Source organism: Telmatherina bonti (assembly GCF_933228915.1).
Source record: "Telmatherina bonti genome assembly, chromosome: 1".
NCBI classification, from domain to species: domain Eukaryota; kingdom Metazoa; phylum Chordata; class Actinopteri; order Atheriniformes; family Telmatherinidae; genus Telmatherina; species Telmatherina bonti.
Genome location: NC_136619.1, coordinates 15,515,953 through 15,540,160, shown reverse-complemented (window position 1 = coordinate 15,540,160; position 24,208 = coordinate 15,515,953). Strand labels below are relative to the sequence as shown.

General features: G+C 41.4%; 1 protein-coding gene across 2 annotated transcripts in view; it reads right to left on the bottom strand.

Moving 5' to 3' along the window:
- Positions 1–3,941: 3,941 nt before the first annotated feature.
- Positions 3,942–24,208, bottom strand: part of fto (FTO alpha-ketoglutarate dependent dioxygenase) — a gene marked incomplete at its 5' end in the record, with an annotated part of 121,995 nt that continues 101,728 nt past the window's right edge. Inside the window, 2 exons of one of the 2 annotated variants that reach the window (XM_079244296.1) lie at positions 3,942–5,392; positions 7,221–7,414. In XM_079244296.1, the coding sequence (XP_079100422.1) occupies positions 7,264–7,414 (151 nt within the window). In that variant the 3' untranslated portion in view covers positions 3,942–5,392; positions 7,221–7,263. The remainder of the gene's footprint in view (positions 5,393–7,220; positions 7,415–24,208) is intronic. The other variant, XM_079244297.1, reaches the window with a different exon arrangement.

The window sequence follows — 24,208 nt, the reverse complement described above, 5'->3', positions numbered from 1 at the left end:
TTATGCTTGGCCTGACATCAAGACCACTTGGCGGAGAAGCTGCTAACGTTGGAAAACGATCCATTTAATCCTACTGATATGAATGGCAGGGCACTAACAGGTCCTGCAATATTTAGAGAGAGAGAGACAGGTATGAGTGGAGACGCTTCAGTACCACTTTGGAGAAACAGATCTCACTCAGTGTGCTGAAAGGATGTGGAGGTGAGGAGAAAGAGATCCTGAAACTGTTGGATAAACAGGAGCAAAAGATGATGATGATGATGATATTTTTTAAAATCCACCTTGATATTTAAACTTGTGAAAAATGCTATGGAAGAAATAGGTCAGCAACTTTAGTCTGAAAATGAGAAAGATAGAGAAATAAAAAGACTAAGGTCCTGAAGGACGGATGATTTTTGGGCTGCTGGTCGCAAGAGCCAGGGCAACTCCAACGACCCACAAACATGCTCTACATTTGATCAGACTGCTGTTTGATCTGAAAGGCCTTTCTCCCTGAAGGCTCTCTCCGTACTCTGCAATGAGTAAACACACTCATCATGCCATAACCTCTGCTTATCAGAGCAGCTCAACTGCTGGGCTCCTGACTGCATCAACATCAGCATCAAGACTTCACCATCACTTCACCCTCACGCTAATACTGAATGAGCAGGGGGCGAGGGAAGATGTCGGCTGTGATCTGTCTCCTATCAGAGAGGGCTGTGGATTCGCAAAATGAGATGCTTCAGTGAGCCTTTCTTTGGTCGGGTCACAACCTGTGAAGATTAAAACATATTGGAGGCTGTAGGGACAGAAATAAAGAAACACTTTTTTTTTGCACTTTGCATTTTCAAAAATCAACTAATTTAACTGCAATGTTGTTGTTTTTTTACCTGCATTTTCTAACCAGATTTTCATACAAATTGTGAAAGTATTGAAATGAAGAAATCTAATTTATGAACTCTGATCTTGAGAGATGTATTTTGACATGCCAGCTAAGCAGTAAATATTAGGATGAAATTAAAGATTAGCTTTTTTTTTTTATCAGTGGGATGTCATTATGAGCAGCCATGTTTCATTTAAACATTAAGGCTTCATTTTAGTCTGATCTTCTCTATATATACTGATGTGCATGAAGTGGAGGAAGTTTCTTGTCAGATCGAAAACATCGTTTGTTGATGGTCGTCATGCTGGAAAGGTTATCCTGCCACTAGCTTTACTGCTGAGGAACATCCCATGATGCACTAAGCACTTCCTTTTCATTTATCTTCTCTTTATCTTTCATGTAGAAATATATGACAGTATTAGCATCATTAATGTATTTCTCCTCTTTCTGCAGGTCTTCCAGGATAAAAGTTGCAGTGCATGTTGGTCTCTCTTTCCTGTCCTCTCCACCCTAACCAGTCCAAGAAGATGACTGCCCTCCATGAACCGGGTTATGGCAGAGGTTTTTCCTTCCTGTTAAAATGGAGTTTTTTCCTTTTTCCCTGTCGCCTCATGCATGCTCAGGATAGAGGATTGGATCAAAGTCAAAATTTCATCCAATCTGTTGGTTTTGCTTAACTAGGCTATGAACTGGCTCGAATTATTGTGACTGTGAAGTGCCCTGAGATGACACCGTTGTTAACTGGCACTATATAAATAAAGCTGAATAGAATTGGTTTCTGGAACAATTATCTTTGGACCCGAGTGAAAGTTTCTGGCCACAATGCCGAACAGAAATTTTTTTTAAACCTAATGCAGAAGACAAGTACAAACCCCTCATGCCAACCGTCAAACCGGGACACACTGCAGTCATTGAGGCAACAGTGAATGTGCAAAAATTCCTCCAACAGTGTGAGTGACTGATATAAACATACAGACAGCCTCAGTGTCACTTCTAAGTCATTGCTGCTAAAGGTGGCTCTAATAGCTACAGACTGATGCTGTGTACGAGTTGGTAGGGATAACATCTTTGCCTCATGTAGTTGAATCAGATTAAATAAAAACAGTTGTTTTTGCTTATGTTTAGGACATATTTATAACTCTGACATTATATTTCATAATTTTGCAGACATGTTAAAAAAAATTGTTAATCTTCATAAGTTTATAGTTTTGATAGAATTATTGACTATGACAGATAATGCAACTGGACGTAACTAAAATCTGACGTACCATGAAGCAATTTTTATCAAGAAATCCAACTATGTGATGAATAAAGAGCATGGCAGAAAAAAGAAACAGTGAAAAAAACTAAGAAAGCCCTAATAACCTTTCGCTTAATTTACAACAGTCTCTTAATGTGCTGCCTTGTGTTTATGCTGACGAGAAACTTCTTCTGTCTGCCTCTTTTATGACCTTCAGTGTAATTAACAGTTGCAAAACATTAGGGCTTGTGTTGCTTCACATGTAGTCAATCAAGTCAATGTTTTGTTGGTGCTGAGTGCTGTTTGTCTGTGTTGGTGACAAATGAGCGTGGCCTGTCCCACTGCTGACAGCCGGCTCAGAGCTGCGATGCTATCTTCAGCTCTTCTGCCTGTTTCTACAATTACTCCTGCCTCTCTGGCCCCGGGGCTTCTGACACCAGCCTGGACTCCTTGGATGCACCATGAACCTTAGACTCACACACAAACATAGACTCATTTGTACAAAGTCATGCTTAGACATTTTTACACCTGTACTTATTCTTGTACAAACACAATACATTTTTAGATGCACTGATAATGCACTGATAGTGACCCAAAAACAAGTAAACATGATAAAATCTCCTCTATAGAGCAAATACTGTTAATATATCACATGGCTGAGGTCAGACATATTCTTTCCAAACTGGAAATACAGTCTCCCTTCACTATTACTCACCAAAACAGCCAAATAAATCATGTTATTTATTCACAAACTGTAAATGATACATCTTGACATTTTAATGTATTCAATTTTCCTGTCTTATCTAACAATACTTCAGTTAACCTCACCCTTGCAGCCACACGCTGAAACATTTGACTGGGATATGACCCCAAACTGATGCCTTTCCCCACCACACACCTGGTTATTTTATCTCTCCCTCCCTTTGTTTGGCCTAATTGAGGGTGGCTTGGCTGGCTGGCTGGCGGCTGACCCCGGTCAGAACAATGCATACCTATGGCTCTCAACAGGGCTGTGTAATTGTCTCTTCAAGTAGGGGCCTTTTTCAGTCGACCCCCGAGGGGGCGAACGCTCCACACTCATCCATCACTCATTCACTCAGCCACTACAGGAAGTAGTTAACACAAGTGACCTCTGGGATGGCAGTTAGTAAAGGCTGTGGAGGTGAGGTTTTGGTGAGACATACAGAGTACAACCCATCACTTCTTTACTGGGAGTGACATCCCTCGATCAAGCCGATCCATCAATCAGTTGGAGATGGAAAATAGTTGCTGAACTGGCTGCTTCTTTTTTGGGGGGTTTTGAGAAAAGAGCCAGCACGAAGCAGAAACAAATATCATGATGTATAAACATCCTTTTTGGGGTATATGTGTAAAACTCTGGATACATTCATGTAATAAAATTAACTTCCTATGATGCTATTAATTAGGAAAGATGTGTAAAGATGTGTAGAGGACGGCTGATGCACTATGTATACTCCTGCAACTGAGCTAAACCAATAAACAAGTCATTTTTACCAACTGCTGTTGCGTTTATTTCTAGGATAGCTGAGATTCTGAGCAGATACTGTGTGTTGTCACGATTAGAGACATGTAGAGACACACCTGAGCTGATGGGCAGGTTTTAAGTCAGGTAAACCTAGAGAAAAAGAATCAATCAACATTTAACCTCATGCTTACATGTGGAAAAAAACACTCTACATGTGGACTCCATCAAGAATAGAAACAATAATGACAAAAAAAAAAATGAGAGGGACACAGGCAATTGGATAAAACACTTTTTTTTTTTTTATTTACTGCCATTCCTATTGCTTCAGACCGACAAGCTGAGGCGCAGGGAGCACAGAGTGATTCAAACAAGTCGAGGCTACTGCCGATCTACAAACAAATCTTTCTGACAATAACAAACAACAAAGGCGCAGAAAAAGGAAGAAGCAAAAAGAACAGCGTTTGGCAACCATTAACATCTTGGAAAAAACTTCAGAAGTAAAAAAAGGAGTGCATTCTGCATTTTTAATAGTAAACAGCATCTCTACTTCATCATGAACTAGATAGAGAAAGAAATCAAACGAGGAGGGCTGCTACACTGCTTTGACGTCGCCCCCCCCTTTTTTTTTTTTTAGCTTTTTTGAAAGTGGATTTTGTCAGAAGCGCCGGATCTTTCTCTTGCTCTCTCGCCCGCAGCATTACAGGGGAATGTGGTGCTCTACACGCTTTAAGAGTAATTAAAAGCGATTGAACAGCTGTAATTATGAGAAACGGTGGTTGTGTTCCGGGTCATTCTATCAGCGCTGCCTTTCATCAGAGCGGAGGCAGAGGGGCTCTGCTGTTAGACTCTCTTTCTCCATATGCACGTCTTCAAGAACAAACAACTGGCAGGCAGCCTTTAGGCTCACTCACACACACACACACACACACTATTGCATTCACACACACTCACACAAGCACATTCATGAAGACGTGGGAGAATGAGCGTGCATGTGCACAAAACACACAAGCCAGTAACCAATCATATGGATATTCACATGGTCTAATGTACACATACAAACACACACTTTCTCACATCTATATGGCACAAGCACGCCACTGCACCACAAACACATAACAACACATTCTTCATGTTTTCCGCTGTGTGACATTCATAACTTTCTTATCATAATCTTTCTTTGGTCTCTCGGGTTCATTCCACTTCTGAACACAATAAAAGGGGGTTACACTATACACAAGTGAAGAATGCATTACCATGTGAGCAAAGTGAATTTTCTTACCATCCTATACGGTTTTATAACACTGTGTGACAAGAAGAAAGCATATATGTATGTACTGTACTATGGCTATTGAGAAAGTGTCAATCCATCGATAAAAGCATGTCTGGATTACATGAGATTAAGTAACAGAGTACACAGAAATAATAAATAACTACACAATGTATGTTAACACTTAAACGCAGGTTCCACATATGTTTTGTTAGACCGTTGTGACACAAGTAGCTTGGTGCTAAGCTTTGCGTTGTTAGCATGTTACTGAAGCGCTAAAGCGGAATCTACGGTGTTGGTCTGGTTTCCTTTTCCAGCCAAATCTGAGTTGGGGTGACTGAGATGCAGGGGTCGGCTGGGGTAGTGGAGGGTGGAGTAGGACAAGGGATGTAGATGCCCCAGTCATAAGGATGTTAACACTGTTGGGCTCACAACATCAGTGGTCTGCCCCCTCAGCCGATGAGGGGACCATTCAGAAAAGCTGGTGGGTTAATTTCTTATCTTTCTTCTTCACTTCCTCTATGAATCCTTCACATTCTGTTGGAAAAGGAAAACAGCTATTATAATCATGGTCATTTCTTTTATTTTTTTATTTTCACCTAATTTTAGGAAGCATTTTTGTAATGTTAAATTAGGATTAAATGCACTTTGAACTTAGATGTAAACTGTGGTGAGAATCAAGCAAGTCACTGATATACTTTCATTCCGAGCAAGTGGAATCCTGACTTCAGTGTGTTTAATTAATATCAAATCAAATCCGACTCGATGTATTAGCTACAGCTAAAACTCTCTCTACTAAGTATCTGATAGATACGCAGCTTGGATTATATGTAAACTAAGAGATTGTGTGTGTGTCTTTAAAACACCACAGTTCTGCATTTCAAGTCAGAACAGAATTGAAACTGTACTAAATCAAACAATCAGTTTTTCTACTGTTGATTCTCTATTAGAGGATGTAAAAATAAATAAAGAGATAAATATAAATACTGAAAAGTAATGGGAAAGAACGAACAAAACAATAACAATTCCCTCAATGTGGAAAACTGTTCATAAACTTGATTTTTTTTTTACACGATTTATATTAAGTTTTGTTCTCGTAGATGCCCACTATATTTTTTTTTGTCTCATTTAGACTTTTACTTCTTAAATTGAACTACAACTGATAGCAGTATTGCCTATATGTTCGCAATCTGCCAACTAATTGATTTCCTTCAGACCAGTCAATGGAAACTTTTCTGTCACATTTATTTTTCATGGCTATTTAAAAGATTCTTTAAGATTGGCTTGATCAGTAAATGGAAACCTGACCGCTGTACAAAAAAAAAACTAAATTCGTACGGCAAATACCTGAATAGATTAGTTTAAATCTTATTTGATTCAATATTAATTCATTTATATTCATGCAATAACGCCAAATTTTCTTGAATTTTACAGACATTTTAAGATAACTATTTATCCCATTTATATGACCATCAAATACAGATATCTGGATGTAATCAGATTGTAATAATCTGATACTTCGACACATACTTCTGAAAATCTATAATCAACAGATTGTTGTCTTCATCTACCAGTCCATAGTTTTGGACCAAGGGAACACAGGTAACCTTGAAAGTGCGCACATATGCTAATATCTATCTGAGCATCAGTAAGTCATGTTAGAGCAGGGGTCACCTACACTGGTCCTTGAAGGCTATCATCATGCAGGTTTTAGTGTTACACTATCACGCTTAACCCAAATCAATGGATCATAACAAGCAGGTGCAGAAGATGACAACACTTTGTTGAAGAACCTTTCCATCTGAATCTAGCATGTTGTACCAGGGAAACACTAAAATCTGTAGGATGGTAGCTCTCAAGGACCGGAGTTGGTGACCCCTGTGCCAGAGTAAGGCCACTGTGTTGACACCGGAAAAGGAAACATATCGAAACATCAAACAATATCTGTGATTTATTAAATATATTTGGATAATTAGTCAATTCTTTATTAACCCAGTTGTGTAAATTATTGGTGTATAGTATAGTAGTATAGTATGGTTTGGGATGAAATCTAGGAAGTTACATCAGTCGTTAATTAATCTGCTTTATTTGAAATCTTCAGTGTTTTTATTAAATAGCTATTTGTGTTGCTTGTGCCTGAGAAACTTCCACCATCTTAGAGTACATGACATGCATAATATAGTCCTCATTTCTCATTGGACAGTTCGTTCTTACACTTCTGTACATTAGTATTTGTGTGTCTGTATTGTGTATTTAAGTCAACTATTCACTCATGCCATTTTGTCCAATAAACATATGCAAGTACTGAATGAACAAGTCAGTTGCTTGTAAATGAATAAATGCTGCAAAAGCTATACACACTTACCTACATATAGATGTAAATACTCAGTGTGTATACAAGCACAGTTTCAGGCCCACCTCCAGAGCAGTGACTCCACTCTGTTGATGATGTCAGCCAGATCAAAGGGTAGAGGCATGCTGGGGTCATCCACACCCCAAAAGGGTCGGTCCACTGGAGCCTCCTCAGGGGGTAACGTCTGGGCCAGACTCGAGTGGCACCTGAGGCGACAGGATACAGGAAACACACAAGGCCATTAACTCCTCCTCCCCATCAAAACCAACTTGTAGCTACAGACATCAGCATCACTGAAACCTGCTCACAAAACTTTTAAGTGGTAGTTATGTTTTCTCACTGCGCTGTAACTGCAAAGCAACAAACTTTTGTATTCAACCCCCCCCCCCCCAAAAAAAAAGTGAGTGTGTAAACAGATTTATGTCCTCACAACATGAGCAATATCAGAACACACCCAAGTAATAGTCAACAGCAGTGGGTCTGTTGTAGGTGAAGATAAACAGAGATCTTTCTATCTGGTCTTTCTGTATTGACTGATGAGAGATTTAATGGGGTCAGTCTGAGAAATGTCAAGCTGTTTAGTTAGTTATATGTGAGCATGTGTGTGTGTATTTGTTAACCTCTTCCTAAACACACAATCAGTACTGTGTGTTTGACCAGAAGGTGATCAGCTTGGGTATTTTCTTTTCCCTATATGGTTCGTAATACTAGAAACTCTGGACTGGGAGACAGTGTGTTTGTTTCTGTGTGATCTGTGTATACAAGCTAGACTGAATTTCTTGGTGTGCTTGGCTTGGGTGCTTTTATTCAGCTAGGCTGAAATGAACTGAGCAGAGCAGAAAGAAAGAAAGCAATGTGTCAGAAAAGTGTTTTAAGAGCCACAAATGGCTGCAACAGTGCAAAATTGATGAGGAGTCATGATATCATGTGTCATGATTAATGTCTCATTCATTTCACACACATTGAGGCATTCACAGCAGGATGCTTTCACAAGAACATCACTCTCTGTTGCAATCATGACAGAGCACTGACAAAAGCAGTCTCTTCATGTCACTGCATGGCTTTTGTCTGATTAATAACCTGAACTCAGTTGTAATTTCTACAGTATTTCGAACCCCTACGGACCCAAGCCCCGTCTTTTGTCAGACCTGTGTAAATATTTACTGCTGTGACTCTATGTTGCTCTCTGCTGTCATTGTAAATCTGCCCTCCTACTGCCTCTTGACAGACGAGCGTGACCCCTGACCTGGAGGTGCAAGAGGGAGAGGTAGAGGATGGCATTTATATGTTGTGTGTGTCGTGTACTTGTGAGTGGCAGCTTCCAGAGCCACAAGGCTGGTTAAATTCCCCACTCAGTCATTATGCCAGGCTCTGTCATGTGTCTTTACCCTATCCACATCCTTAAAAAAACCTCAAACAAACTCCTCCTCACACAGAGACACACACACACAACCACCACCAGCTTGTGGCCGGTGACAGAGGGAGGGGATGGAGAGGGCACAGAGAGCTGAAGAGAAAGATATGGGGGTCTGTTATGGATGGGATGAGGGGATGTTAAAGTTGTCAGGGGACAGCCGGGGGCTGCCACAATTTGTGGTTATATATTTTCTCCGGAGCCACTTAATGTTCGACTGGCTCTGGGCCTAAGTGCTGCATTTTGGTGTGGTTAGCCCCTCGAAGAGCTGCTGCATTATGGTGGTGAGGAGCAGCATTAACATCCAGTGTCCAATATATCTTCAGCGCTCTGGATCAGGGCCTGATAATAGCATCTGTTAACATGCACTAAGTACCATTATGTAGCACATCACTTCATAAATAATACGATTAGGCGACCTTGGGGCTTTGCGACGAGCCGTGTGTTTAAATGTTCTCATCATTTATTTAGGGTGCGAATTAAAGGAAGCACCACTTCAGAAAGGGAGGAAGAGGAGGGGGTGGAGGAAGACATGGCTGGCACACATATCTACACAGTGTGTGAGGGCTAACTGACCCAGACAGCACACATACACTGTGTGGTTCTGCTGACATCAGCATGAGGACACCACAAGCTTGGGGGAACCCAGGCTTTTGATTTAGTCTGATTAAGTATTCATGCAGCAGAACTATAAGAGAAAACACTTGCCTCTCTTCTGCTGGCCTGGGTCATAATAAAAGGTAATGCACCGTAAAAACTCAACTAGCCACCTTCAATGTAGCTGCTGCATTTATTTGACAAGGGATCTAGCAACATTATGCTGCAAACAGAGAGCTCGTGGTTTACCAGAGATATAAAAGATATCAAGACTGGAAGACTATCAAAGATAATACAGTGAAGGTAATTCAGCACACACTTTTACACAATCTAACACTGTTCCCGAGTACTGTCCCCTGACTGCTAAAACGGAACCAAACAAAAAGTCAATACCAAGTGAGGTGCCTTAAGCTCTCTAGGGCTCTTGCTAGATATTCTGTGTAAGCCACAGTGGCGTACAAACAAGGCTCACCAAAGGACTTTCCCATCGCAGAACAGTCCACCTTAAAGTTAAGGTCAAAGACAAAGAGGTGTGCATGTGCGTGTGTGCATTCAGTAGTCTTGGGAGGGGGGGAGTTGAAGAGGTAGAGAATGTGTTTGTGAGTCCAGGCTGTTCCAATGGATTAACCCCAGACAGATATGGGCCTAACTATCCCATCTGGCGCTCGGTCAAGAGAGATTGGCAATACAATCACTCATTTCAATTTGCCCTGAAACCTTATAGCCTGGCAGGCCCCTGCTCAAATGGTATGCTAATGCGAAAGGTATCTAGGATTCTATCGCCTCTATTCCACAGAGGCCTTCCTTCCATGCAGCACAGTGCACTTGAACTGCGGCTGGGGCAGGAGCTTCACAGCCCTCATTGCAATAAGGGCCCAAGCTCGAGCCCCCCCCTTTGAGCTCAAACTAACCACTTTAGCTAAAGTGAGTGTTAATTATGGACAGGCAAAGCAGTCAATAAAAGGTTAATGTAAAAGTCAAAGGATAAATTCCTTTAAGCATTGCATCATTCCACCATCTCCGCGACCAACACACTGCTCACAGGTCTCCTAATCAATACGTTTTACTGTAATGCGCTCCCCATCGATTTCCTTCCCCCCTTTGCTCCATGGTCCGAGCTCCATCACTTGGTTAAAGAAAAGGGAGAGGCAGCGAGAAAAACGAGTAAATAAAATGATTAACCTCAGTTTCACTTTGTTGTTTCAGTCTTAGACTCTCTCTGAAAGGGTTGTTAGAAGAGTGCAGGGTGGTCCAATATCATCTCTACCATCCTACTACCCTCCCCAATCATCAGCATCATCAGTCCACTCAATCTCTGGTTGGTGTGTAATTGTGTAGCAGTACACTCAAGCAGGACCATACATTAAAAGGCCCTCTGCTCTTAACAGGATGGAAATCCGCCTAATAGACAACATCAGTGCTTCCGACTCATGCAGTTACACTGATAAATGCACAATTGTGTCAGGCCAAGTGAAAAAGAACCCAGAGAATGTAGATAGGAGACAACACTTATTGCATTATTGCTACAGGAGGTCATTTGTACTCACAAGGGATTCAGCTGTGTGGGCTGTCTGACTTACAGCATCATCTTTGGACATGGTAAGTATCTTTACCAGTTGTTTGAAGTAAACACCATGCAAAAGGCATGGCATGTTGGGAAGTGCTAATGGAACCTGCATTAAGAAAATAAAAGCTTTGTCTGGTTTAGAAAAGTATTACATTTAAGAAAAAAAATAGACTTGTGTTGTTGAAAAAAACCTGGTTGTGTTGTACTTCAAAACAACCCCCCCCCCCCCCCCCAACACACACAAAAAAATCCCCTCAGAAGAAAGGCCCATGCCATGAGCATGATCCAAATCACATCAGAAGATATAGCTGTTTAAAGGTGCAATGAACATCAATTAATCATTCATGTCAATTTTGATCTGTGTTATATGCCTCTGCTGATCAAGAGAACTCAAATACCTCAGATCACCTGCTTCCTCATGCCTGGCTGTGTTTCATCTTACTCTCTAGCAATCCTGTGCAGGTGTGAACTTTTATGGTTTTGGCATCCTAAGTGCCCAATAGCTGAAAATGCAATCAAACAAGTCATGAAAAAACAAGCATGTGTCTCATAAATCAACCTGCCCCTGAAGGTAAGGCATGCAATCACGTCCTGAGGAAAGAGATGAATGAAAGAAGTCTATTATGTATGTTCTTTCTCTGTTTGTGCAATATTGTGTAAGAAATGAGTGATTTAGCACATCGGTCTTTGTATGTCACGCAGTTAAGCTGTATAATGTGTAGAGAAGTGATAGACAGATCACATTTATCTGCATACTTATCTTTCTGTAAGATATTAGGAGAACATTCAGTGGACTCCACCTGCGAAGTGTCAATCTTTGATTCCCACCCTACACCACCCAAGACCTCAATGGTCTTCTAAACCTTGAGGGCTGCTCTCATTAGAGCTTAAACGTTGCCTTAGATCCCCAACCACCATCCCCAACTCCTATTATACCAATCACTGCCACATTCACTGTTAAATCAAAGATGGTGAAGAATGCGAACCAGTCAGACAGAAAGAGAGCGTGGGCAGGGCTTCGTCTTAACTGTTTCCTTAGGATCAATCAAATGCTATTGTGTCTGTAGACAGATGCTGACTGTACACTTTGTAAGTGTGTGAGGTGGGCAACTGTGGAGAGAAAGAACCAGAAGGGAAGGGGGCATCATCAAATGCATGACATATGTTCCTTTCATTCTGATTCCCTCTCAGGAGCCTGAGCTAATAAAACTAACATCTGATGCACTTTTTCCCCCTTTAATTAATGCTTTTGGAAACCACGCAAAAATGCATTAGCAAGTGAGGGAGGTATAGAGACGAAGCGGTCGGTACTTGGTAATTTCAGCGCCCCACTCATGCACACACGTGCCACTTTGGTTCTACTGCTGCTGGGAACAAGGATTCTGCGTGGGAGCACGGGTATCTACGGGTGGGGCAGACCCTTCTTCAGACTCTGTGAGGTCCCCCTTTTTTTTTACCAGCTGCAGTCTGAGCTACTTATTAAACCACATGAAACAAATAAGGCTCATTACAGGCATTTTCAGCTAGTGGGAAGCCCACAGTCATGACTTTGCATTGGGTGTTCAGTAAGTGGTATTAGAGGGAGTCTATGGTGGGGGCAGGATAGTTTTGCTGGACCTGCACAGTCTCTGCTTGCTTCACACCCAGACTGTTTAATGTGGCCTGGCTGGCTGCCCTGTCTGGAACCACATGTAACAGAAAAACACACACAAAGCCAGGTAGCCTCTAAACAGCCTTCATAATTGAAGGCAATAAAATACTATTGCAGTCTGGAAGTGCAAAGGAGGCAAGCCCCTGAACTACTGCCGCAGCGCTCAAAAACCAGGTGGACGTCCATTAGGTGCTTAACAGTGTAACAAATTACCGAACACCCCGGCCTGCTCCTTCTCCACCTAAGGCTGTGGGATGGAATGTGGCCTAATGTCAACACAGGCACAAAATTTACGAGCAGACAACTAGTGTTCAAATCCCCCCAAAAAAAGAAAGAAAAAGGACAAATAGATAGGGTTCTCATGGTCGTTTACTCTTCCGACAAGGGGAGGAGAGACAGATGACCCCCTAAGGCTCCCAGTATGTGTGTGTTTGTGCGCTTGTGTCAGAGAAAGAGTGTGTGTCTGTGTCCATGTGGGCATGCCTTTCAGTGAGAATAAGTTTATGTGCGAACACAGACTGGGAAGGAAGAAAGAGTTGTGGTTTTTAGCCTGTTAGCCACCTGCTCCAGTGTGTGGGATTGTTGAGCAGATGCCTGGAACTTAAGGGAACAGGTAAATAAAATAAAGCAAACAATCAAATGGAAAGTTTACTCAGAGCCTCTTTAGTGAGACTCAAAGGAAAACACTGAGTAGCCATGGCTGCCTAGCTCATCTCAGCATCTCAAACAAGCTGCATGTGGCAAAACAGCACAGTGAAACATTTGTATGTATACAGGCAAAACTAATTAGAGCCGGTTCTGAAGAGACACTGAGGTTTTTCCTGATGACGTTGTTTATTTATAAAGCCCAGGAGAGAAAATGAAGCAATAAGAGGACTTGATGGTGAGGGTAAAAAGGTTACGAGCCTGCGAGTGATTACACTTTTTCGCAGCTCGGCGTTGGAAGGCTATAAATCTGCTGTTAGGGAATCAAAAAGATGGTTAATGTGGCACTGGGAGCACTAACTCTTAGTTTTCCATGGCAATGGCATGCCGTTTCTGTAAAAACTTGTTGTTGGAGCAATCTTATAAAACGATCATTTTTAACCCTCCCTTGCCTCACATGCACCTTCCCTCCTGGCCAAGCATTATTGCCCAGTGGGCATCATCTGAATGGTGCAATAAAGCTGGTGATGGATGAGACTTGCCTCAACAGCAAAACAGCCAAACCTATTGGACAACACCTGACCGCAGTCACATGATAAGGTCGATCCAATGTAGGCACAATTCCCACCTGTCTTCGAGTGACAGTGGCGGGGTCAAGCTGGCCCAGCTAATTACAGTCTATTGTAACTTAAACGGCCTAGTTACAAGCCATCCTTCTAGCTCCAGGGGTTGCGGTGTTGCGTTGCAAAGCTTATGTGTGAAGCACAACTGTGAGATAGAAGCTTCAAACTGTTGCACAACATATATCACGTTTCAGAAACGTTTGTTTTAAACTGCTGGACAAGACATGAGAATGGGGATATGCTTTTCCTGTTTAACAATGCATGTGAAGAAATGATGATGCATCAAGAGCAGGAAGCATATTTGAACAAATATGACATTTAATTTAAACTGCATACAAAAAGTTACCTCATTGTTGACACTGCTTGTCATGATGGCAACACATGACAGGCTCTGCAAACCGCTGACAGTAAACACACCCCAATGAAACAGTCATAAATCATAAACCTCATAAATTGGACAGGTCTAAGCGGTGGTTACAATACAATCAACAAAACATTCTTGTAAAATTAACAGCTAAAAGTTGACACCCCGGTATGAATACCAACGTAAATGTAACCACTTTGCCGGATAGTAATATAATAATGTAATGCTGCAATGATAGTTATGATTCTTTTTACGAAGGCTTTTTGGACAAACAAAGGAGTGGTGCATGGCGTTAAAAAGATGTTTCCATGCTCATATAGACATCTGCAATAAGTCAACAATAAAAATTACAATGACTCTCTCTGTTTACAGTACAGGCCGAGCTGTCTCGGATACGTTTTCTCCCCCAGTACACCAGCAAAAGTCCCAAACTCAGTCAAGCATGAAAGAAGTCTAAAGTATTTGTATCACAGTATGTGAGTGTGTGTGTGTGTGTGTGTGTGGGTGTGGAAGTGTGTAATCCGGCATACACATGTGTATGCGTTGTGTCCCTGCCAGAGGAGTGCTTTCTGCCAGGTGTTTGAACTTCTGCATCACCTGGTGCTCCTGCTGCGTGAACACGAGTTTTGTTTCACCCTATTAAGTAAATAGTGTAATTAAGTGGCCTCGCCATTTAAAGTGTTGTGAACAGCCAGCAATTTGTTTGGAAGCCAGGCGAGGCCCTGGGGCTCTTCACCAAACAGGATGCAAAGGGCTAACGCAGCAAGCCGGGGAATGCAGTTTAATGAGTGAGTATGTAAGAACATGTCTATGAAGATGAGTTTTAAGCGTTGGTGCAAATCACTTATTGACAGATGTCCAAAGAGTTGAAAACGAAGTTCTTTGAGGTGAACATGTATCTAATAATATTTTGCTTGGCAAGTACTGTATCATAATGTCACGCCATAATTGTATGTCTGCATACTAAAGCTATGATTTATTAACCCTGGCACTTTGACGTCCAAACGCTGATGAGAGGAAAGAGGTGATCTTTGTTGAGTCAAGTAACACAGGCTTGGTTACACAGGCTTAACTTGTTTGCGACAAAGGCAACAATAAGACAAAAGCAACAAGCGGAGCTCAACATAATAAAAAAGGGGATTAGAAGTGAAGTGGCAACAAAGATCAACCCCTTATTAGTTTCCTCTCCAAATGATTTTCCACTCCACAAACAATCCTGCACTGCCCTACCTTTCACAGCCAGGATGCTTCTCACTAAATTCTCTGCCTTTACGGCTGATCCAGGGTCAGCTGTGGGGAGTAAGGGAGGGATAACCTCTTTCTGAGCCCCACATAAAACCCAGATGGCTGTGTGGAAGCTCTGATCCAAAAACTAGCTTATGACTCAATCACTGTGGTTGCATCTCCAAGTCCACAGTTTAACCCCCTCTGATGTCAGCCAAGGTCACAGATGCACACTTGAGAGGTAAAAAGAGCCAGGAGTGAAGTGCTGCCAGAGCCGAAGGAATTAGATCCGGGCTGAGTGGCCCTCATCTGGCTAAGCCTGGTAAGTAGCAAGACTAACAGGCTGAGGCCTGGTGGTGTGGGTTCACAGACACGCTCATACACATAAACTTGCATGCAAATGGACGCACATATAAATACGGTGATAAACACACACAGACATAGTCACACTCATACACACGCGGAAGGACTCCGAGGGCTACAGATGGTGTGCCCTGGGCCTGGTAACTGGGGCTCTGATTGAGCTAGTTTTAGATCCAGTGTGGAAGCTGCCACTATGCAAAGGGCTCAGGGGTTGAGGAGGAAGACAAAGAACAACGGAAGGAGCGCATGAGGCAATGAGAGGAGGAGGTGGAGTCTGACTCCTTTCCCCACATGGGGGATTCTAACATTTTTAAAACAACATCAACATGTCACTGTCCATTTGTCCCCTTGCCCTGCTACTCATGTGCTACCCGTGAGTCCCCACCTAATGCCTACTGGTGCAAGCACACACACCACAAATATACAGACACCCTACACACACACACCGAAAAACACACACACTGGGAGCCAGCGGCCACTTCAGCCGTAATTCCGCTTGACTTCCGCTGTCTGACTGGCAGGAGACAGGGAGGGTGAGGACAACAAGCTGTGAATACGGGAAGAGACAGAAAATCATTGAGAACCTTGCCTTTATGAATCTTTGATGAGAGAAAGTGGGGGCTTGTGGGGGCTTTGCCTCTGGTTAAATCAGAGCATCGTGCGTGTGGTGTGTGACTGCCAACAGAGGTTGAGAAAAACAGGGCCTGGACCAGGCCCAAACAATTGCAAACCCCGCAGTCGGGAACATTTGTCCCTGCAATTAGTCCCTGTCCTCCTTGTTCATGTTGCAGGTAAGTGGTCTTGGTAGCTAGCAAAACAGCTAATGCTTTGAGTTTTTTGAGGTTTGTCATGGCATTAACATATGGGAAATACCACAAGTTCTTTTGTTGTAAGTGTGTGTGTCTAGGTGTACATGCAAGCATCTTACATGTTTAATTATGAAGCTGGGAGCACCTCCACAGAATTAACACAGATTAATTGATCAATCACTCTCTGCACAGGTGGTTGACACAATAAGATACACTTCACACAAGGTTGCACATAAGAGTAATCCTTTAACGGTATCCTTAACTACACATTTATCACCTTATTTGGACAATTTAGCCATTTTTTTTTTTATTTCAACCTTTAACAAACAAGACTAAATCACTATTTTCAGAAGTGCACTTGAACTCTGGGCACTATAGATTGTTATGGGAAGAAAGTAAATTGTTAAAATTAACAAGTGCTATGTGTAAGTGATCACACATGTAACATGTCACTAGGAAACCAAAATAGCTCTGATTTGGCTCATGCAAAATAATGCAAAGTAATGATACGGCGACTAATGTGGGTAGTATTAACATCAATAATAAAATGAATACTTACAGCATTCACCTTTAATGGCTCATCTTTTTTTCTGATCAAGTTTCCAAAAATCCATTTCATACAAACATTTGTTCAAAAAGACTCCTTTCTGAAACATAGCTCTATAATTCGCTGTCCCATCGTGTCCAGTTAAACAGCGATATGTTGATTTGCTTAAAAACATGCACTAAATGTTATTTTAAATTTAAACCAGCATTCTTATCTTATATGAAAATATAGGAATTTTACAGTAGCAAAATATTTTTAAAGACTGCCTGGACAAAAGTCGGCAAATTTGTGTAAAACACTCATTTTTTAAGCTACTGGTGTGGAATGTGGACAAAGATGCTGAAGCATTGGTTGGATTTATGAGCAGAGTCACAGACATATACAAGCATCTGTCACAAAAACATTTCAGAAAACCTTTTAAATACATACATTTCTGTCATGATGGGTGTTTTGTATCTTTATTAGTTCTGGTTTCCTGTTTTAGTTTGTAGGTTTTCCCTTGTCTTGTTTCCTGTGTAGCCTCTGTTCCTGTTTGTTAGATTTACCTGGTCTCGTTAGTTTAATCCATCTCCCCTGTGTCTTGTTCTGTGTCTCAGTATTTTTACCCCTTGTGTCTGTTTCCATTTGCTGGTTCATTGTGTGTGCTTCTGTTAGCCTCCTGTGTTAGCTTGTCCACAGTTTAGTGTTTTTGGGATTAATAAACTTCTAGATTCCACATCTCTGGCTCCCGTTCCTGCATCTGGATCCTTACCTCACCTGGATTCTGAGTCTTTGTGGATTGTGATTAGCTTTCAAACATTACCAAAATCCGCACATACGATTTGTGGATCTATAAAAGGCTTTTACTTTGAGAATGCCATGTATACATATTTTAATTTTAGAGATTTGCAAACTGTTTCTATGTATGTCTGGGTTTTCCATGTATCCCTGCTCCAACACCAGGTGTGTTGGAGCAGTTGGAGCACACCGAATTAGTCAGTCATGGTCCAGAACTTAACTGCTGTTGAATCCATGAATGGAACCCAGGTGTGTGTAACACGGATACATGGAAAACCAGTAGAACAGTGGCCATATGAATGTTTACCTTCAGTTAGAGCTTGAGAAAGAACCACTGATTGTGAAAAATATAAGATGGCATTGACACCTTAAACATTACACAACAAATGGCACTGTTATATATGGCATTACCATTCACATCGCTGAATATATTTAAATACATTGATACCTTAAACATTTTCAAGCAGTCTTAAGCGCTTAAAAAGCGTTGTTAACAAACAGAACCAGTAACAAAGAGAACCAGTTTAACACATGCTAACAGGTCTGGTTCACTGCCATGATAAATGGCATGCAACTTTGAGCAAGAGGGAAAAACAAACAACGTGACAAGGCGGTATTATCTTGTTTGACACTGCAGCTTTCTGATTAACAATAATAAATCATGTTGCAATGTCTTGTGGGGACATACCAGCTTACTAATACATTTCGTGGGAAGTTGTAAACACCCAAATCCTTGTGGTGTTCCTTTTCTTTGTTGTTTATTGTTTTACCTTTGCACCTGTTCTGACTTTGGACACATGAAATGCCGAAGATGACTCACAGGAGGTTGTTTTAATTAAAAATATAAGACGTGTTACAGCAATCCTCCCTCTCATCTAAGAAACGGCTTTTTAATTGATGTCAAGCAGTTGCCAATTTTCTTCTCAACATGAGTTGGGTTATGTTATGAAACAAGCACAGCCGCATAGAAGCTTTATCTCATCTGCCACCTGTGACAGCTCAGAATTCAGAGTCCCCCATACAGCTTGGCTCATGGTAATGTGTCACCAACGAAGTCTTTTGAAGACTTGATTCATTGAGCTGTCGGCAAGCACTGAGGTACTGCCGACTGACTTCCGATCACACAAGAATTTGACAACGAGATGAACTGTCTCAAGCTGATCAAGAGTCGCCTTGGCATCCATCTACATCTGTCAAGTTCAAACTTTACACTTCCCTGCACATGTTGCTCACATACAGCAAGTAAAGACACAATTTCAAGCTGCTGTTTGGACTCATTTATGTGCGGATAGAATTACCATGGAATTTCATCTTTGTAGGATTCTGAAACGAAGGTGGAAGATTGATTGACAACTTATGTGCTTTTTCTTCAAAGGAACTTTATCTCTCCTCCTACAGCCTCAGGAGAAAACAATGGAGAAGTGTGCCAAATGCTGGGCTGGTTCATTAATGGAGGAGGAGTTAATGTTTTACAGTACCCCTGATGGTTCACACATGCTTTAAGCCTGGAAAAAAACAACAACCATAAACTGAAAAAGTTGTGTGACTAGAAGAAATATAATAAAGGAAATTATAACAGACATCAAATAAAACCAACGCCAAATCTTTGTTTGTAAGCAAAAAGAGGTGAAAAGAGCAGCACTTAGCAGAGAAGCAAACTTGTGGTCTTATCTGCTGGACAAATCAATAGTAGCGTCTGAAAGCAGAGCAAGGTTTGCTGGGAGGGAGCTAGAGGGGCTACCCCTGGCCTGCTGCCCCCCAGGCCCCTCCTGGGGGGTTACCTGCCTGTCTTTTCACCCATCATCTCTTCTGCTTCAGTGCTTACATCCTGTGACTACTTGCTCACAGACACATGCAACAAGGCAACGTATACTTCAGAAAAGGCATCTGGTGACTTCTTGTACCATCTGTACGATGAATTGCAACAAGGAATCCACATTCTTTAAAATGTTTCATGCAAGTGCAGAGTATTTAAGGCATATAAGGGCATGTTTAGACAAATTCACAAATGTCCATGTGCATATCAACTAAGATCCATGACATACATGCCTGACACCATGTCAAAAATGGCCTTCCATTGCAGTGGTCTTCTACACAAGAGTGCAAAAAAAGCAGCACATAATGCACAACAGAGTATATCATCTCCCTACATGACCAGAATGCCCCAGAGAACAGTCTGGCGTGGGCATAATCAAAAGCAGGACTTCTCCTAACATTAAGAATATCACTTCTAAAAAACAAAGGGCAACCTTTGTCCTCATCCCTCCTTCACTTGCTGTTGCCTACTTACTTTCAATCACAGTTAACATCACAGAACAAGAAATGGAGGGATGGGAGAAGGTGAAACACAAGCCTGCTGCACAATGCACTTGTCTGGCAGCTGCTTGGTCTGACATTTGAGGCCATAGGGACCTTGTTGAAAGAGCAGACGCTCACTGATGTACAGGCACAGGAACATGGCAACTACACAAGTGGCTGAAGCTGAAAAAAATATAAGCACAAACATATGACAGAAAAGAACAAGGGGAAAATCTGAAGATGGCAGACTCACGCAGAGATGTGTCTGACTGTAGAAACATGACTGCAAATCCTCAGCGGAGTGGACACCGCCATCTGACATTCGCTTATATAAAACATAATGCCATGAAAACAGTGCCATGGATGTAAAAAAAAAACAAAAAACCAAAACATAAGATGTGTTGCTTAATTGCAAATATTTCATTTCTATAAAACACATCTGATAAGATTTGACCTATCGGTCGTGTATGCACATTGAAAGAAATAACTGAAATAAAAGATTACTTTAATGTAGATCTAGAAAAAAAAAAGGGCAGCAAATAAGGAGCGTTAGAAAGATAAGATGGGAGAAAAGCAGATGGCAATAAAAGAGAAATATGCAAGATACAGAATGCAAAGTGAGAGGTACAGAGCAGGCAGCATTATGGCGCATCTCCGGCGCACAGAAATTAGTTTCCGCAAAGGACCGCAGGCAGCGATATGGAAATGGGTGGCTGGCAGCCTCTTTGGTTGACTGTAAACAGGATCTTGGCAAGGCATATAGCCTCTAGTGAGGCCTATGGAGACTGGCATCATCACTGTGCTGGGCTGTACTGTACTGCAATACTCCCACGGTTCCTCCTTCTATTTGGTTCCTTTGCTCCAACCTGCCCAAACTCCACTCTTGAGTAATTCATGAAGTGTGGTGGGGGTGGCTGCGGAAGCAATGCGCACACATCCTGACACCAAATACATGACATGTTCCACATGTCTTCCCACAAAACTACAAAGAGCCCTTTTGTTTCTACAATAAAAAAAAAAAAAAAACAAAAAAAAACATTAAGAAGTAGTTGAAGGTGTTGCATCACTTTGCAAACTATTTTGGAGCAGATCAGCCACATCCCAGATTAGAACTGAAGTCGAACTGAAGCAGCTAATGGTTACGCCAACGTTTAGCTCAAACTGTAATTAAGATGTTCATTCAAATATGATATTATTTTGCACCACTGTGTTCTGTTTGGACTTGGGTCTAAATGTGATACAGCCCCAAGTGAGTGAGATAAAATAGGCCAAAAGACGAGCCAAGAGTTCAGGAATCATGACAAATGACATTATTTCAATGGTTTTAAAAAAAGATCACTGAACATTCAGCCTGCGTAATTTCAAATGTTTTCACCACAGTGATACTGGGTAAGGTTACATGATGTTTTTTAATTTGGAATTGATCATTCAGAAATAAATAATTCGGAATTAACGTATTTTCCTACGAGTTTACATGAACGAATGAACGTTTACATAAAACACGTCCTCACTTAATTCCTCTTTAGAGCGGCAGGTTGGGAAGGGTTCTGATTGGACAGTGTGCACGTGACGTATCACAAATACCGGAAATAAACAAAGTTCAGTCCCTGCATCTCGTCTTTTCAGTCGTAACTTATAATAACTACATAAAAAATAGCAGTTTCGCCGCTATTTTTATTATAAATTTGAAGTACTAGCTCGACACAAACATACTACTTCACTTTTTGCAGCAACTGAGCAGAAGAAGAAAGATAGACCACCAAACACGGGAGGCAAAACAACGCATTGGGACAGGACAAGGTAACGAGCATGTGCAGAACGATCGGAATTAACTTAGAGCGGAATGAAGGTTGACATGACCGAGGCATTAAATAGTTCGGAATTAAAATGTGGATAAATCAGCCACTTACATCGGAATTACGTTAAGTTCCGAATAGAAATTTTTCATTAGTTGCATGAAGTGTTTACATGGTCATTTTTCATCAGTTTAAAGCAGAATAAACTTTTATTCAGAATTAAAGAGGAATTAAAACTCCCATGTAAATGCACCGATAGATTGTTTGGATGTTTACTGGAGATGCAAAGGCAAAGGCTTGCCTCTTCGCAGGAACGGGTGCAGGCCTCTCTCTCTCCTCATCCTATGAGCTGTGGCAGGCACAGCCGGGCCTGCATTATCTTCGCCATGCTGCAAAACAAAGTGCACTGGCGTATTACGCGGTCTTACATAAAAGTAAACAACTTCATCTTGTGTCTGAAATTTGTGTCACTGTGATTGTGCAAAGCTGCCCATCAACACAGCTATGTCGGGTTGAAGGAGCATCTCCCTAATTAATGAGGGAGAGAGACCAAGAGAGAGAAGGGAAGAGAAACTCTCTCTTCTACAGTTCTCCTTCAAACATGCTCCTCCTTCGGGACCCCATTGTGAGGACTGAGGCATCATGGGTAGCCTTATTTACAGATTTTAATTGCTCTGTTGATCTGTGGGTAAAACACTCAGTTGTAATCACCCCACAATAGAATTGTTACGCTTTCTGACAATTGTAATAAAATGTTCTACAGCGACCAGGGGAAAACAAGGAGGAAGGAAACAGAGAAGGGCAGAGACAGATGGCAGACAATATAAAGAAAACCGAAAATCTGGCGAAAAATATAATTAGGAGTAAACATTCTGAAGGCAAATTTTCTCAGCAAGAGGAACTAATCCGAGCAGGCGAGAAGCAGGGGATGAGGATAGGACTGTTGTCCAAGGAAATGATTGCTCTCCAACCTCAAAGTGACAACCATGAGAAGCTCACCGTTCCTGGACCTCCGAAGCGGAACCGCAGAGGAGACATCCTCTGCAACCATCACACAACACACACACCTACAGACAGCTTGGGAAAGAGGAGGTAGGTCACCTACTAGAAGAGATTAGTGTCACCAGGAAGAGGTATGAACATGGGACTGTCAACTGCAGTCATGGTTGATCTGGGAGGAGCAAACACAACTCCCTCTTATGTATACTCAGGCTGTTTTCAGAGAAAACTTTGCAGGTTTTGAGACCAGAGGATTCCCAAAATTAATTATAATACAAAATGTACAGGGATGAGCTCAATTACTTTCACTGCTTAGAAGTTACCAGGGACGTTATGATATATGTTTTGCACATTTTAATGCAACAGAATGAGGTTTTCTCATAACAAACAGTACATCGTTTCATGCAACACTTAAAATAAAACAGGCTAAAGGTTTCTCATTTTGTCTCACTCAAAAATGATCCTACATTTTAATTGACAAATTTAAATCATCAAGAATATTACTGCAAACTGTGCAATTACATGTCTCAAAAGAATAAGCTTGTATACTAATCTAGAGTAAAAAAAAAAGATTAAAACAGAAATAATTCTACTGACATGATAATGTGTCACGGTCATTTTGAAGACATGGATCTGTGATTAGTTGTAACTCATTTGCTGCAAAGACGTTTCAAACAACGTTGCATCACTTCGCCGAGCAGAAGAGTAGAAATTCCTCTGCACTTTGAAAAAGCCTTTTTAACTTAAAAGCGTCAAACTAGCCTATTACTATGCCTGCTGATAAAGGTAATACAAACACCCTATGCTTCAAAGGTCCATGAAAAATTAAACAGCCAATCAGCTGGCAATTATTCTCTTTAATCTCCTGGAGGCAGCCAATAGCGACGTGCCTCCGGTGGTGGCCTGGAAGGGATTGGTGCCTCCTCAATCCTAACACTTACTTTGCATTATGCTCAGCTCAGGATAAAATAAAGTAAAGGCAAACTTTCCTAACTGTTTTACTTTTTGTGAAAATACAATGTTTTGAGTATTGATACGGTTAAAACCTTATCAGTCAATTTGTCTGTATTCCTTCCAGACCACAAAGTGCTTAGAGACATTTTAGCTGGACATGAGGACGCTTTGTTTATATTCCAAAGGAGCCGATCGATAGCTCATTTAAGCCACAAGATGAGTCATTGTGGTGTTTGGTAGAGACAATATTTATTGTATTATCATCAAAGCTTAAGAGTGTTAAGCATGTGCTGTTGATCTTCACTTGTCAATGCCCTCTGTTGACAGTTATTACAAAGTATTCATAGATTATCGCAGATGCTGATCAGCAGC